The 15067-nt window shown below is 31.7% G+C and overlaps 1 protein-coding gene across 1 annotated transcript; it reads right to left on the minus strand.

Annotated features, from left to right (window-relative positions):
• LOC109359194 (endonuclease 2-like) lies at window positions 1665–4683 on the minus strand. The gene is made up of 9 exons (XM_019603764.1): window positions 4451–4683; window positions 4169–4340; window positions 3322–3429; window positions 3152–3207; window positions 2977–3060; window positions 2793–2885; window positions 2433–2500; window positions 2083–2156; window positions 1665–1996 (listed from the first exon to the last, which is right to left on the minus strand). The coding sequence occupies exons 1-9, from the start codon at window positions 4559–4561 to the stop codon at window positions 1881–1883; spliced, it is 882 nt and encodes a 293-aa protein (XP_019459309.1). The 5' UTR covers window positions 4562–4683; the 3' UTR covers window positions 1665–1880.

Genomic DNA, 15067 nt, shown 5'->3' on the forward strand with positions numbered 1-15067 from the left:
AGTGGAAAACTCCACTATAGCTGCTGATTTACATAGGACTTTAATAAATAAATAAAAAACTCCACTTCCAGTGCTGATTTTGGTGGGCACGGGAGGAAAAAAAGTACAAATCAGCAATGGGGTAGGCGATTTACATAGGACTTTAGTAAATAATCATAAAGTTACACTACTACCGTAATTTTAGAATCAAACTATACAAACAGAGTAAGTTTGTCCTGCTTTACTACTCATTTTAGTAAAGAACTATCCTCTTTTTTATAAGATTTCAAAATATTATTAAATTTGTTAATATTTATTTATGTACGTAGTTTACCAAAACTGTTAATATTTAATTAAACTAAACTTCTATTTGGTTGGAGAGAATTTGGAAAGAAAGAGAAAGGAAAGAAAGAGTTGTAGGAGAAAGAGAATCTTTCTTTCATTTAGTATGAGAGAATATGGAGAGAAAGAAAATAAAAGTGGTGAGACCCACCAACTTTTAGTTTCTTCTCCAATGTGAGAAGAAATGATAAATGAAGGTTTTTTTGGCATTTACAATAATACCCTTAACTTTATCAAATACTCATTATTATTTAAAGGGTAAAATTGTCCTTTTCGTAAAAATGCATTTTCTCTCCTTTCTAATTCTTTCATATTTCTTTCCTACCAAACAACCTTACGATTAACTCATTTTCTCATTTCTTTCGTTTTTATCTTCTCTCATCTCATTTTCTTCTCTAAACCAAACAAAGCCTAAATTATATTCTCTTCTCATTTAAATTGTTTGAGTAAATAAATGTATTTTAATAACAAATTTAATTCTCGTACTAGAGATATAGTGGCAAAACAAAAACTTAAAAAGTATTGGCACTTGTTTATTGGACCGGATGGGACACAACTTGTTTTGTGAGATTATATAAGTTTCTCTGGTTATGATTAATTTTTTATATAAAATAATGTTTTTTGTGCAATAATACCTGCTATGTACATTGCACCAAACAACCTACTGTGAACAGTTTTTGACCTTTTTTCTAATGAAATTTCCATTTGCTTCTGGATATAATTATTTTTCTAAGTTGACCATTTTTCTAGTGATACTTCCATTAAGAACATATTGTATTGTAAAAAGTTATGACTTGAATGATTGTCTGCTTTTGTATATAGACCGAAATGATACATACATCATACATGTATGAAGAATACATATATTATGTACTGATGTTATGTACACTCAATAGAAACTAACACATGTAGCCCAAAAAATAGAAACTAGCATAAATACATTGTTTATAATTATAAATATTTATTGTTTATAATTATAAATTATATATTGTTTATAATGGTATCTAAATGCAAAATAACTTCTGATTTACATAAACTATACTACAAAAAGCACTTCTTGAAAGTATCTTGATGAGATAACTCTTTAAAAAAATTAAACAAGCACACCATATGCCATCTACATTTTATGGGTGACTTCTCATCAATTTGATCCATGATGGGAAATTTGTTCTCCTACAATTTCCTGATGAATGCACTCTAATCCGAAATCAAAAGATGGCTCACTACCTCACCTACTACTACTGCAAAGACCACTCTTCTTTTTGGCTCTTTTATTTCTTAGGATTTAGAGCATAAGAAATATTAATAACTTGTATGAATAACATTCCATCATTGCTAGGAAATCAATGAAAAAAGGTACCTTATTCAACAGAATAATGGTACTACTACAGGTATGACAATAGGAAAAAATGCAGGATCTCTAGTCTCTTTTATTTGGTACAATGAAAGCATGGAACTTTGAACCTATAATTTCTCCCAAACTATCCAAATCCCTCATCATTATTGCCTCCTAAAATGGTTCTCTCAAACATGTAACCTCACATTTTAATCTAACTAAATTATACAGACATCATAGTTTGACTGTCAAAAATACGATTAAGAGTAGCAGCCAATCTAACTCCTCCTTGTGCTAACCTCAGATTAACAATTGGTAAACGTGACAGGAAGTAATCATCTGCAGAAAAAGTTTTCATAGTATAGTCAGGAAAAAAATGATTAAAAGGAATGAATCACAGTACCATAATATTTATAGTTGCTTACCTTCTAGTACTGAACCTTCAGGAGCATCTTTATATGCATATTTACAGGCATCTTCGACACTTTCAGATGCATATCTAAAATAATTAACCTCACTTAAGCATGTACATCTTTAAAATATATACACATAAAAGTTGAAGGTGCCAGAATTTTTCTAGCTATAGGTTCTTACTAAGGAGCATGTGAGTAATAATGATTGTACATGCTAAAGAGTTTTTTGATACAAAAAAATAATAATAGTGAGGCATCAAAAATATAATATCAGAAAATAAACATATATTTCATAAGAAAAAAATATTCTATGAGGTGTAGTAGTAGTCAAAGAAAGAGCGTTACTATATATATAGTCATACATTTTTGGGCATGGTATGTCACTGGAACTGCAATTCTCCCATTCTTCTACTTGATCACCCCATACTTTCTGTTTATTCACAGCAACAAAAATGAAGTAAACATTAAACTTCAATAAGCAATTCCAGCTAAGAAGATGCAGCATGTAGATGTTTGTTGAGGTAAATATTCATCAAACTCAAATATAAGTAAGTCCAAATAATTTATTATATAAGCAAAAATCATTACAAATGATGAGACAATAACAACTCAAATAATAAATAACAAGACAAATATAAATTAATGATAAATTCAAATAGAATGAAACTAAGTATATCATATATAACACTCTATCAATCCAAATTGAAACACAACAAAGATACCGTAATATTTTTCTGAATAGCATAGATGAATTCTCCAAGGTCAGAATCATAGAATCTTTCAAGTTGGGTCTCAATTATGCTAGTATCCCAAATCTGTATATGATACACAAATAGATATCACATTGTGAGATAGATTATATTGTTGTATACTTGTATTATTGGTGAATTTAAGAATTAGACTCACATGATGGAGATTTTGCTTCCTTCTGTACCAATGGACCTCAATATCATTCCCTCCCCTGTCTGAGGTAAAGCCACAATGTAGAGGCTGCATATTAAGCATGCACAGAAAGCCATCATAATAAAATTAATCACATTGAACATTCAAATGATATGAGTGATTTGGATTTTATGCATACCTGATGAATGTCTCCCATAAAATGTGATAGGAACATAAGAGCTTGAGTAAGGTTATCTAATATTTTCATGTTACAATTGCCATATCCAAACAAGATTTGTTAGAGTCGAAAAAATATTAGAAAAATCATGGGGTACAATTAAAGTTATGAGTCTTAAACCAAGGATTTACATTTAGGTTTAGTGTCACTGCCATAGTCAAGTAGCTGATTGGTGTAATTGGTAATTGCTCCCACAACACATCTTCCCTTAAGTCCAGTTTTGTGATCAACACAATCCCCTGAATGTTTAGACAATTTGTCAATACTACACTTCACATTATGAATACTTGAGATCCACACAATCTGATTTTTTTAATATTCTAAACACTATATTTTGTTTATAAGTCAAGTTATTCTATTTTTCTCCAAACATTTTATGTTCACTGGATGTCTGATCAATAAATTGATAAGCATAGGCCGTTAGATCATGAATTGAGATAGTAACTCGTTAGAAATTTGTGCAAATTCTATCTGATGGTTCAGGGTCTCTATACAGGTTTCATAATCTTAACTACAATTGACAAACCAGATGTGCTGGTGATCAAAAACAGAAGAAATCTTAATTTTTCTCTTATAACTATTAAACATGTTGAGTATGATCTGTATAATTTTTCCAAGATTATGTCATATACAAAATGTCAAAATAGCGTGGGTGAGAAAAGACAAAACTCTATGTTGTTCTCTATATTTGTGGGGTTTGCTTTTAAATAACTACCTAATATTATATATATATATAGAGAGAGAGAAAAAAGTTCATGGCATGGGTAATAGCTATGTCATATGTTACACCACAAAAATAGAATGTAAGGTTTGTCCTTTAAAAACCATACTATGGTATGGCATGATATTTTAAAAGTTAACATAAGATACTAAAATACTATTATTTATTTCATCATTATGATATTTCATTTCTATTGGTATAAAAATAAAAATAAAAGAGTTAAAATATACTATATTACAAATGAGAAAGAAACTTACTGTTGTTCTGGTAACTACAAACATTCTGAGGAGTATCAGCAAAGTGCAAAGCAGATGACCAAGGAAACACTACTCTCAAATTATCAGCCCAAGAACATTTGCTAGCTAAATCTTCTGCAGATTTTGGCAATAACTTTTTCACAGCCTCAGCAGTTTTATCACTAAGGCGAGCCTATTCAAAAGAAAATGAAAAAAAAAAAGAATGTGACACTAGCACACTCAAACTCACACCAAAATGATATATAGAATGATTGAAAAAAGAGAGAAATATAATTAACTAACCTGAGCAATCTTGCAAACTATGGCATGACCATCTTGTCCCCACCCTTGAGTATTTGAAAACAAAAGCATGAATGAGACTAGTGCTACTAGCTGAATTTTGTAACAACTCATGGTTTTAAAATCTTAGATCTAAACAAATATGAAAATAATGAACCTTGCTATGATTTTATATGCAAAATAATTGGATGTGAAGTTGATCTGTTTTTTCATATTTTAAGTCCAACCTAGAAAGCAGGCAATGTGATATTTGTATTTTTGGCCTTTAGAGTATGGAATGCGTGAGTGATATTCTAATCTCAATATTTATTATTTCATTACATATGTCCCCATACCCTTGGTTCTTGCCAGAAAATGTTAAAAAGAAGAATTTTTTTAAGAAATAATTGTGCTGTGATAGTTGTTGAAGACAAGTAAGGGAAACATTTGCTAACGTCCCTTAGATTGTTCATGTGGCCAACCGGAAAATTGGGACACTATTGATCAAATAAAATCTATATATTCCAAACACAAGTTGCCCATGCATTGCTTTAATATTTTAAATTTAGTGTACTATTATAATTTTTTTAATTAACTAAGATTTTTAAAATTAAACTTAGTTATTTTATTTTTTTTTAAATTTAAATTTGGAATTTATTTTCTTAATTATGTTTGTATAACAAAATTAAATCAAACATTTTTATTTTTAATGAATAAAAGAATAGCATGTAATAAATCAAATATTTTTAGAATTTATTGAAGATTGGTTTATGGAATCACTCTAGTCTAGGAAGGAGTTTAGCGATTAATACGTGAGGGTTAATCATGAATAGGAAAATAAGAAGAGTCCTTTCTTAAACCAAGTAGATAGGGAGAAAAACTAATTTGTAGAACAATTAAATTGACCTTTTTAAAAAATTTACATCTAGCGCATTTCGTCTTATACGAATTGGTGAATTACACCAATATTCTTAAGTTATTATTCATAGCGGTGGTAAAGGAACTTTGTATGAAGTATTTCGTTAAGAGAAAGTATTTGCAACTTTTTAAATAAAAAGTATTAGTTGATGTATAAGAATAGCACATGAAATAATATGCGTAGTTTAATTCTAATTAGACAAAATAAACATTACTAGATAAAATAATGTTTGAAAGCTTACATTCGTAAAACTATTTTCATGCATGTTTGGATTCACATTTGGGGAGCTTCAAAATTAGTCCAACACTTCTCATATGCTTTTAACCATATCACATTTGTGGGATATGCTAGTATAAAACCAAACGTGAAACGTGCTACAAGTCAGAAGTAAGTAATAGAAAAAGGATATCCACTGTCCAAAGGAATATTCTCATTTCTCTTCATTAACCAAATGGAAAAAAACATCTCTACTATCCACATGCATTCAAGAACAGGAGGGAATTTTTTTAAGGGTAAAAATATAATATTAGCATAAATAGAAAGGACATTAATATTATTGTATATAAGTGGATTTGACACCACATCTTGACCCAAAATCTTCAGGCATTAGATTTATGAGTTCATCCACTTATATGCTCTTTAACTCATCCACTTTTGCCCAATGTGAGACTTCTTCATTTCACACTTGGAATACCCAACATCTCCCCTTCAAGTGTGAATTCTCATTCGAGTATTGAATATGCTAGAGCTCAGCTCTCTACCCACTTGCACCGTCGTTGGCTTATCATTTCATCAACAGAACATGTCACTTTGACATATCGTCAGGAAGACTTTCGACACAAGGATCCCACGTGGATCATCTATCGACCACTTGTCACTTCAATACTCTGTTCAGCCGTCGAACAATCAACTCTAATACTACTTGTTGGGAGATCTTCATCCATGGGTTACAACTTTCATTCATGAGTTACAACTTTCTTCCATGAGCTAAGTGAAAGAAGCATATAAGTGGATTTGACACCACATCTTGACTCAAAACCTTAAGACATTAGGTCTATGGGTCCATCCACTTATATGCTCTTTAACTCGACTATTTTGGCCCAATATGAGATTTCTTCATTCACACTTGAAATATCCAACACTAATTGATTAAAATTATTTTATAAAGTTACCTAATACCTACATTGTGAAATAATTCATAACTTAACTCAAATAACTTTTTAAATAAGAACTTATAAGTTTTTAACGTATTATAATAACCTCTTTTGTTAAACATCGACAAAGAACTTACATTTAATCAAATAAACTAGTTAAATTGTTGGAGAGAAAGTTGAAAGACTCTCCTCATGTAACTCGCACACGAAAGAGAAGAAGATGATTACAGAGAAGGAAGAAGAGATTTGGTACAGGGATAAGAAGGAATCAATATGAGAGAGGTGTTTGTTGAAATTCAACAAAGGTTCTTATTATTCAACTAATTAAATGTATAAGCTATTTATAGTAAGCATATACACAACTAACAAAACTAACTTTTACAAATGGCATTAGAATTAACTAATTACTTCTAACACTCCCTCTTAATTCTAAAACTTATTATAAACATATAACACTCAATAATCTTCTCAAATCTCTAAGTCTATCAACCCTTAACGACTTAGTTATTATATCAGCAATTTGTAAAGGAAGTGATATTTTCTCTCTATGTGTTTGCTTCTTCCACATGCCACTAGGTTCTTTTCAAGATTGGTAGATCACTTATTGTCAACTGAAAGCTCTATGCTGCCTTCAAAACCAATCTTCATTTCTTTAAGTAGTAAGTTCATCCACAAGGCTTGACAGACAGCATGACAAGCTGAAACATACACAACTTCACAATTAGACAAGGTCATGATTTCTTGTTTCTTTGAGCACCATGAGATTGGAGATCCACACGCCAAGAAGACATAACCCATGGTGCTTTTCCTCTCAAGCAAATCCCCTTCCCAATTTGACTCGAGTAAGCATTGAGTTACAGTCTGTACTTTAGTGATTTATTTGAGAACAATACTCCAAAATCCAAAGTGCCACTTAGATACCTTAGGATCCTCTTAGTCGCCACAAGTTATGTTTTCTTTGGATTGCTCATAAATCTACTTACCAATCCATCATTGGATGAGATTTCTAGTCTTGTGTGATAGATGAATCTCAAGCAACCAACAATATGCCTGATTAAAATGTCATCCACTGCAGGCTCATGATCATCTTTATCCAACTTTAGATTAGATTCTGATGGTGTTTCTGCAGAGTTGCAATTGACCATATTAAACTTCTTTAGCTCATCTTGTGTGCATTTCTTTTGGTGCATAAACATTCCTCCATCAACTTGCTTAAACTCTATGCCAAGGAAGTAAGACAACCTTCCCAAATTAGACATTTCAAATTTTGATTTCAAACTCTGCTTCACCATCTCAACTCCATCTGAATTACTACTAGTGATTAGAATATCATCAACATATAGACAAATGATGAGGATATTGTTATTATTTGTAGACTTCACATACACACCATGCTCCATATCCCACTTTCTGAATCGTGAATTTGAGAAGAATGCATCAGTTCTTCTATTCCATGCTCTTAGAGCTTGCCTTAGCCCATATAGAGCCTTCCTTTATCCTCATTACCTCTGATCACAAATCATGGGGGCTGCCTTACATAAACCTTCTCCTCAAGAAGTCCATTAAGGAAAGCTAATTTCACATAAAACTGTCATAATTCTCAGTTATTTTTGGTTGCTAGAGCCACTACCAATCTGATTATTTCCAACCTTGCAACAAGATCAAATACCTCAGATAAGTCCACTTCTTCCTTTTGCATGAACCATTTTGCCACAAGCCTTGCTTTGTGCTTGGCAATGGATCCATCTGGTTTTAGTTTTATCTTGAATACCCATCTTACAGCAATATGTTGTTGACCATCTGGTAGTTGCACTAGTTCCCAGGTCTTCTTTTTAGTGATAGACTTAAATTCCTCTTGCATAGCTTCCTTATATACACTATTGCTTACAGCTTCATCAACTATAATTGGTTCAGTATCTGCAAATAGTGCAATATACTAAACTAACTCTCATTCATTTGTTATTACATCATCTGGTCATATTTAGCAGTTTTTGAGTCTGGCGGGTATGTTTCTCATTCTAGTAGGTCTATTTGACTCAAATGTATTAGTTGCAGCCTCTAATTGAGGCTAAACATCACTTGAGTCTATGGATTTAGTGGTGAGTTCACTTGGATTCCATTCCAATGGAATCTGGACTTACTATGTGCTTGTTCCCTTTTCTTTCTAAGTACGTGACTCATTGAATTGTACATCGTTGCTGAAAATGACTTAATGAGTCATAGGATTAAGTAGCTTATAGGATCCAGTGGAGTGATATCCAACAAATATCATAAGTTCACTCTTATCATCTAGTTTCCTTCTTCTTTAGTGACCCAAAAATCCTAAAGTGCTTGAGTAAAGATTTTCTCCCTAACTAGACTTCTTCAGGTACCTTAGATTCCAACTTCTTAGTTGGACAGTGATTCAACACATGAGATGTTGTTGTTGCAGCCTCACCCTAAAAACCATGTGGTAAGCTTCTTGTCTTTAGCATGCTCCTAACCATATTTAAAATGGTTTTATTCCTCCTCTCAACAATGCCATTATGCTGAGGGGTATAGTGTGCAGTGACCTCATGTGTTATTCCATTCTCAGTGCAAAACAACTCAAACTCTTTATAAGTGAACTCACTTCATCCATCAGTCCTCAAAATCTTGATTGACTTCTCTGTTTGTTTTTCAACCATACACTTGAAGGATTTGAAGATCATGAACACATCACTCTTGACTTTAATCAAGTAGAGTCAAATCTTCTAACTGAAATCATCTACAAATGTGACAAAATATTTGTTTCCACCTAGTGAAGGCACCTCAAATGGGCTACATACATTAGAGTATACAATATGCAGCAAACTATTGGCTCTTGATGTATTGAGTTTGCTGAATGAGGATTTGGGTTGTTTGTTGATCAAGCAATTGTCACAAATCTTCTTAGGTACTTAAATTGGAGGCAGACCATGAACCATTTCTTTGGTCTTCATGAGACTAAGGTCTTTGAAGTTGAGATGACCAAGTCTCATGTGCCATAACCACACATCATTAGTCAGGATTTCAGTGTTAAGGCATTGAGATTCAACTATATTGAGGCTCGCCTAAAAAGTTATGTTCTGTGTGAGGAGGGCTTTCATGATTTTACTCTTTGTTGAATCAAAGACCTCAAGTTGGCCAGTCTGCATATTCACTGAAAAGCCTTTTTCTAATAATTGCCCAAGGCTAATCAAGTTGTGACTCGTATTAGGCCCAAAGAATACCTCAGAGATCATTGCATTTTTGTTGTCCCTTTTCTTGATCACAACATCTCAAACCCTTTCAACCTGAATTGTTCTATTGTTAGCAAACCTCGCCTTGTTTTTCTTGCTATAGTCAAAATTGACAAGCCAATCTCTATGGTATGTCCTGTGATTAGAGCAGCCTAAATCCATATACCATATTTCTTCATTATTGTTCCCTTGACTAGTTGTCATCATCAACGAAATTGATGCTTCATCATCCACATAATTATTCTCTTCATTTACCATATGTGCATCATCATGATGTTGTTTGCTATGAAAATCAAGCTTCTTTGGCTGAGCTTGACATTCAGAAGGGAAGTGCCCAACTTTGTTACAGTTGAAGCACTTGATTCTTTTTCTATCTATTTTCCTCCTTCCACCTCTCCAAGCACCAGTGTCTCCTCTTTCTGTGAAGCTTGTGGGCTGGTCTTGGTCTGATCTTTCTTGATATCCAAGATTTGTGCTCTTGCCTTTATAGTCTCCCCCTACCTCAGTTTTTGTCTCCACTTTTGCTATAGTGCCTTCATTTCTTGTAAGTCTGAGCCTGCAAGGCTTGATTGACCTTTTCTGTGGACCTCTCTATGAGTCTTTGCTCATGAGCCTCGAGGGAACCTTGAAGATCTTCCAGATTCAACTCTTCAAGTTTCTTTAATTCTTCAATAGCCACAACTATATAATCAAAGTTTGGGGTCAAAGTTCTCAAAATATTTTCTATAATTGTCTGATCAACAATTGTCTCACCACATGCCTTCATCGGATTTGTATGACAAATGACTCTATTGAAGAATTGAACAACTACTTGATTCAACTCCATTTGCATCAACTCATATTGGTGTCTCACGGTTTAGAGTCTAACCTTCTTCAATTGTTCTACCCATTTGTTGCACTTTTCTAAGATCTGCCATGCTTCTTGTGAATATTATGTTGCTGGAATCGTCTCAAAGTTTGCCTCATAAACACACTGATGAAGAAGACACATGGCTTTGCAGTTCTTCCTCTTGTTCTCTTTGTATATCAACCTTTGTGGTTATGTGAAATCTTCATCAAGTTGTGGGTATTTGTTTTCAACAATTTCTGCAATCTCCTAGAACCCCGTGATTGCCTTCATTTGAATGCTTCACTTATTCTAATTCTTGCCATCAAGAACATGTAAGCTAGTTGGGAAACTTGTTTTGGAATGTCCCATTGAGTGAAGAAAGAAATAAGAAAGAGAAATGGTAAAAGAAAAAAAGGTCATTGATCTCACTTGTGTTGTTGATACCAATTTGTTGAAGAGAAAGTTGAAACACTTTCCTCACTATAACTCACACGTGAAAGAGAAGAAGATGATTGTAGAGAATGAAGAAGAGATTTAATGCAGGGATAAGAAGGAATTAATATGAGAGAGGTGTTTGTTGAAATTCAACAAAAGTTCATATTATTCAACTAATACAATGCATATGCTATTTATAATAAGCATATACACAACTAACAAAACTAACTTTTAGAAATGGCATTTAGAATTAACTAAGTACTTCTAACCAGTGTTGTGAAACCTGAGCCGGACGTCAAACCGGCAGAAGTCCCATATTAGGTTTAACCGGTTTAAACGGTTAAACCGTCCGGTCTGACCGGGTGATTTCGTACATAATTAATAATTTTTATTTATAAATATATAGTTATATATAAATGTAAAACTTTATATAGTTAATAATTATGTATAATTATATTGAAATAATACCTCTTTATCTTTTTTGGGCCGTAGTAAAACAAAATATTAGAACATTGTCCCATTTTTAAGTGAGCCGTCCGGTTTACTTCCCAGGTTAATCCGGTTTAACCGGGTTTAATATGGTCGGACTGGATTTTTTCCGATTCAAAGCGGTCCAACTCTCATTCAGTTAAGACGGCAAACTAGAGTCGTTTTCAAGTCCGGTCAGCAGTCGGACCGTCCGGTCCGGTCCGGTTCCAACAACACTGCTTCTAACCTACATTTAATCAAATAAACTAGTTAAATTTCCTTAATAGTATTATCACATACTTATGTGTCATTAAAAAAGCACTTATGTTTCCTCATAAATGAGTCCGTCAACTTAATGTTAAAAGACATTATTGTTTTTCCATTAAACTCCAAAACTTTTAGACTTTAGTGTAAAAAGGAATTTAGTGTAAAAAGCATACGTATGCTTAATGTTATAACTTATATAATTAATTATTATGTATAATTATATTGAAATAATACCTCTTTATTTTTTTTTGGACCTAGTAAAACAAAATATTAGAACATTGTCCCATTTTTTTTTATTTTTAAGTGAACCGTCCGGTTTACTTCCCGGGTTAATCAGGTTTAACCAGGTTTAACATGGTCAGACCGGATTTTTTCTGGTTCAAAGCGATCCAACTCTCATTCGGTTAAGACGGCAAACCAGAGCCGTTTTCAAGTCCGGTCAGCGGTCAAACCGATTGGACCGTCCGGTTCTAACAACACTGGTTATAAGGTTTCAACCTATAGACTATAGGCTCGTATAAATTATCAAATCTTCGCAGCACCAGCCAAGTCATAAATGAGTTAAACATAAAGGTCAGCTCTTTAAAAAGATTCGCTATAAAAAATAAATATACCTCCATAAAATAAGCCAATCAAAATCAATGCAAAACTTGGAAGTGTGACGTCCATATCATCCCATTGAATATAATAGAGTTAATTATATTGATACCCTGAGTTTTAGTGAAATTATATAAATCACTCAGATATTTTTAAAACCTACTCAAACCACCCATATTTATATATATATTACACTGACTACCCTTGTAAGAGATATAAGTGTAATTTCTTAAACAAAAATAGTGACGAGTGTAATTAAATCAAACAAAATATGTTATATTGTGGAGACAAGTCCAAATATTATAAATTTGATGTATATTCATTAATTTTTATTCGTTACAAACTACACCAATAAGTCTAAGAAGATGTTTAAATTACTATCGTATTATATTGTAACTAACCAAAATAAAGAATAAATACTGATTCTTATACTATTTGGACTTGTCTTCACAATATATCGTATTTTGTTTGACTTAATTACACTCGTCACCATTTTTTATTTAAGAAATTACACTTATCTATCTTACAAGGATAGTCAGTATAATGTATATATAATTAAGGGATTTGTGTAGGTTTTAAAAAAGTCCGAGTGATTTGTGTAATTTCACTAAAACTCAGGGGTGTCAGTGTAATTTACTCAATATAATACTATATACATATACCGATATAAGGTTCTCTATAGATTGGACAAGTTCTCCTATATTAATTATCAAATGAATGATAGATCTAGATTTATAGGTGAATATAGATTGGATTAGTCAACCCTAAATATAAGTTACGTTATTTTTTAAAATTAACATGATATTAAAGTTGGGTCGAGATAGATGAATTTGGGTTTGTCATCCTTCTTTTTAGGCACATTGAATCAAAAGAACTACTTCAACAAGAATAAAAACCTTTTATATGATTATTTTTATCATCAATAATAAATATGAAAAAATGAATTAACTTCATGCATACTTGCAATTTCTGCTAATAACATATGAAATCATTATCATCCTGAGTATAGATAACCATATATCATCCTGAGTATGGGCTGTTTTTTTAGAAGGAAATTATAAGATAATTACTATTTGGTATTAAAGTAACAACAAAGAAATAGAAAGCTATTGAATAACGTCAATTATTGAACATGCCTTTCAAGGTAACATCATCTAATAGGAATTAGTAATTGTTTTTTATTATATTTTCAATACGATTTAACATGTATACACTGTCAATAGATCATCATCATTAATTTATTAACTACTATTGACTCTCAAACAAAAATAATATAAATCAATAATGAATAATGTGTCAACAATGTAAAAAATTTTACACCATCAGTACATAAATTTTAAACTTTTTTCAATAATAAAAATATTATTTCATTATATATAAAAAAGCATAAAAATATCTTATTTATATTTTTTTTTCTTTTATTTTTATAATACTGGTCTCTTTATTATTCTTGCTCATGTAGAAGCTCTTGAATAGACCGAACATGTGACACAATTCCACATGTCACAAGATAAGAAAGACACATATATCAAAAAGGTTAATGAATGAACTTATTGAGCAATAATAATGATACTACAGTGAAAGAATGAAGGATTGAAAGATGAACGATTGCATATGCATGTGGAGTATTTTATTGGTAATTGTTTATGTATTTTATTGCTAATTGTTTATCCAATTTGGCATGTGTTTAGTGGAAAAGGTAGTTAATTATTTTTCCTAGCCAACACATTAATGCTCCATTTGGAACAATAAAAATAAGAGTGAAGGAGAAGGAGGGGAGAGAACATAAAGAGAAATGTTTTCTTTCTCTCCTTTAATTTGAGGAGAGTATGGGAAGAGAGAAGAAAAAGTGGAGCGAGATTCATCTATTTTGTTTTTTTTCTCATGTGGAGAGAAAATGAAATGAAGATCAATTGTCTTAAATTATATCCTAAATTATGTCTCACACTAATGATAGTAAATCAAAAACAAAAAATAATAATAACTTTTTAAATTTTTAATTAAAATTGCATGTTTTGATTGGTGTGTGATAAGATTTGCAACATTCTGAGATAACATACTTCTATTCGAGAAGTTTTAGAGAAATGTTTCTCCTCTCTTTATCTTCTTTTTATCTAAAATCAAACAACACATAACTCTACTATATTTCTTATTTATTTCTCTCTTTTCAATATTTTTCTTACATATTTCTCTGTTCTTATCTTCTCTTTTCAATCAAATGGAGCCTAATGTCTCATTTAATATAATAGAAAGAGAGGAGAAGCTAAAGGAGAAATAGTTTTTTTATCTCTTTTGGTTTAGAGAAGAATATATGAAGTGCAGTGAATCTCATATTTTGTTTCTCCTCTCGTGTATAGAGAAAATGGAAAAGGGTTAAAGAGGTCTTTTTCTTATCTCTTTTTTATCTAAAATCTCTTTCTCTTTTCTGTTTCTTTCTCAACTATTCTTTTCTTAATTTCTTTTGTACAACTAAATGGAGCCTAATTACCAAATAGGGATGAGATTGGGCTTCATATAGAAGCAACAAAACTCAGCACTATTCATTCAATGATTCATAACTGCCATTAGAGCATTTTTCCTTCTCTGCTTCTCTAATTCAAATGACAGTTTCCACATCCATGAAATCTTTTAGAACTAACATGGTAATATATATAAAGTTGAGTAATTAGAGCAAAAAAAAAGTTGAAAAACCAAATTGAACAAAAGAAAATAAGCTAATAAATGAAACATCGG

This window comes from Lupinus angustifolius, chromosome LG11 (assembly GCF_001865875.1).
Source record: "Lupinus angustifolius cultivar Tanjil chromosome LG11, LupAngTanjil_v1.0, whole genome shotgun sequence".
NCBI classification, from domain to species: domain Eukaryota; kingdom Viridiplantae; phylum Streptophyta; class Magnoliopsida; order Fabales; family Fabaceae; genus Lupinus; species Lupinus angustifolius.

Bases quoted from the DNA above. Each gene is read 5' to 3' on its own strand.
- LOC109359194 (XM_019603764.1), bottom strand. From the start codon at position 4,561: ATGAGTTGTTACAAAATTCAGCTAGTAGCACTAGTCTCATTCATGCTT. The intron at 3,061-3,151 runs GTATGCATAAAA...CTTAATATGCAG, and splicing joins TTATGGGAGACATTCATCAG to CCTCTACATTGTGGCTTTAC. The intron at 2,501-2,792 runs GTATCTTTGTTG...GTGAATAAACAG, and splicing joins CTATTCAGAAAAATATTACG to AAAGTATGGGGTGATCAAGT.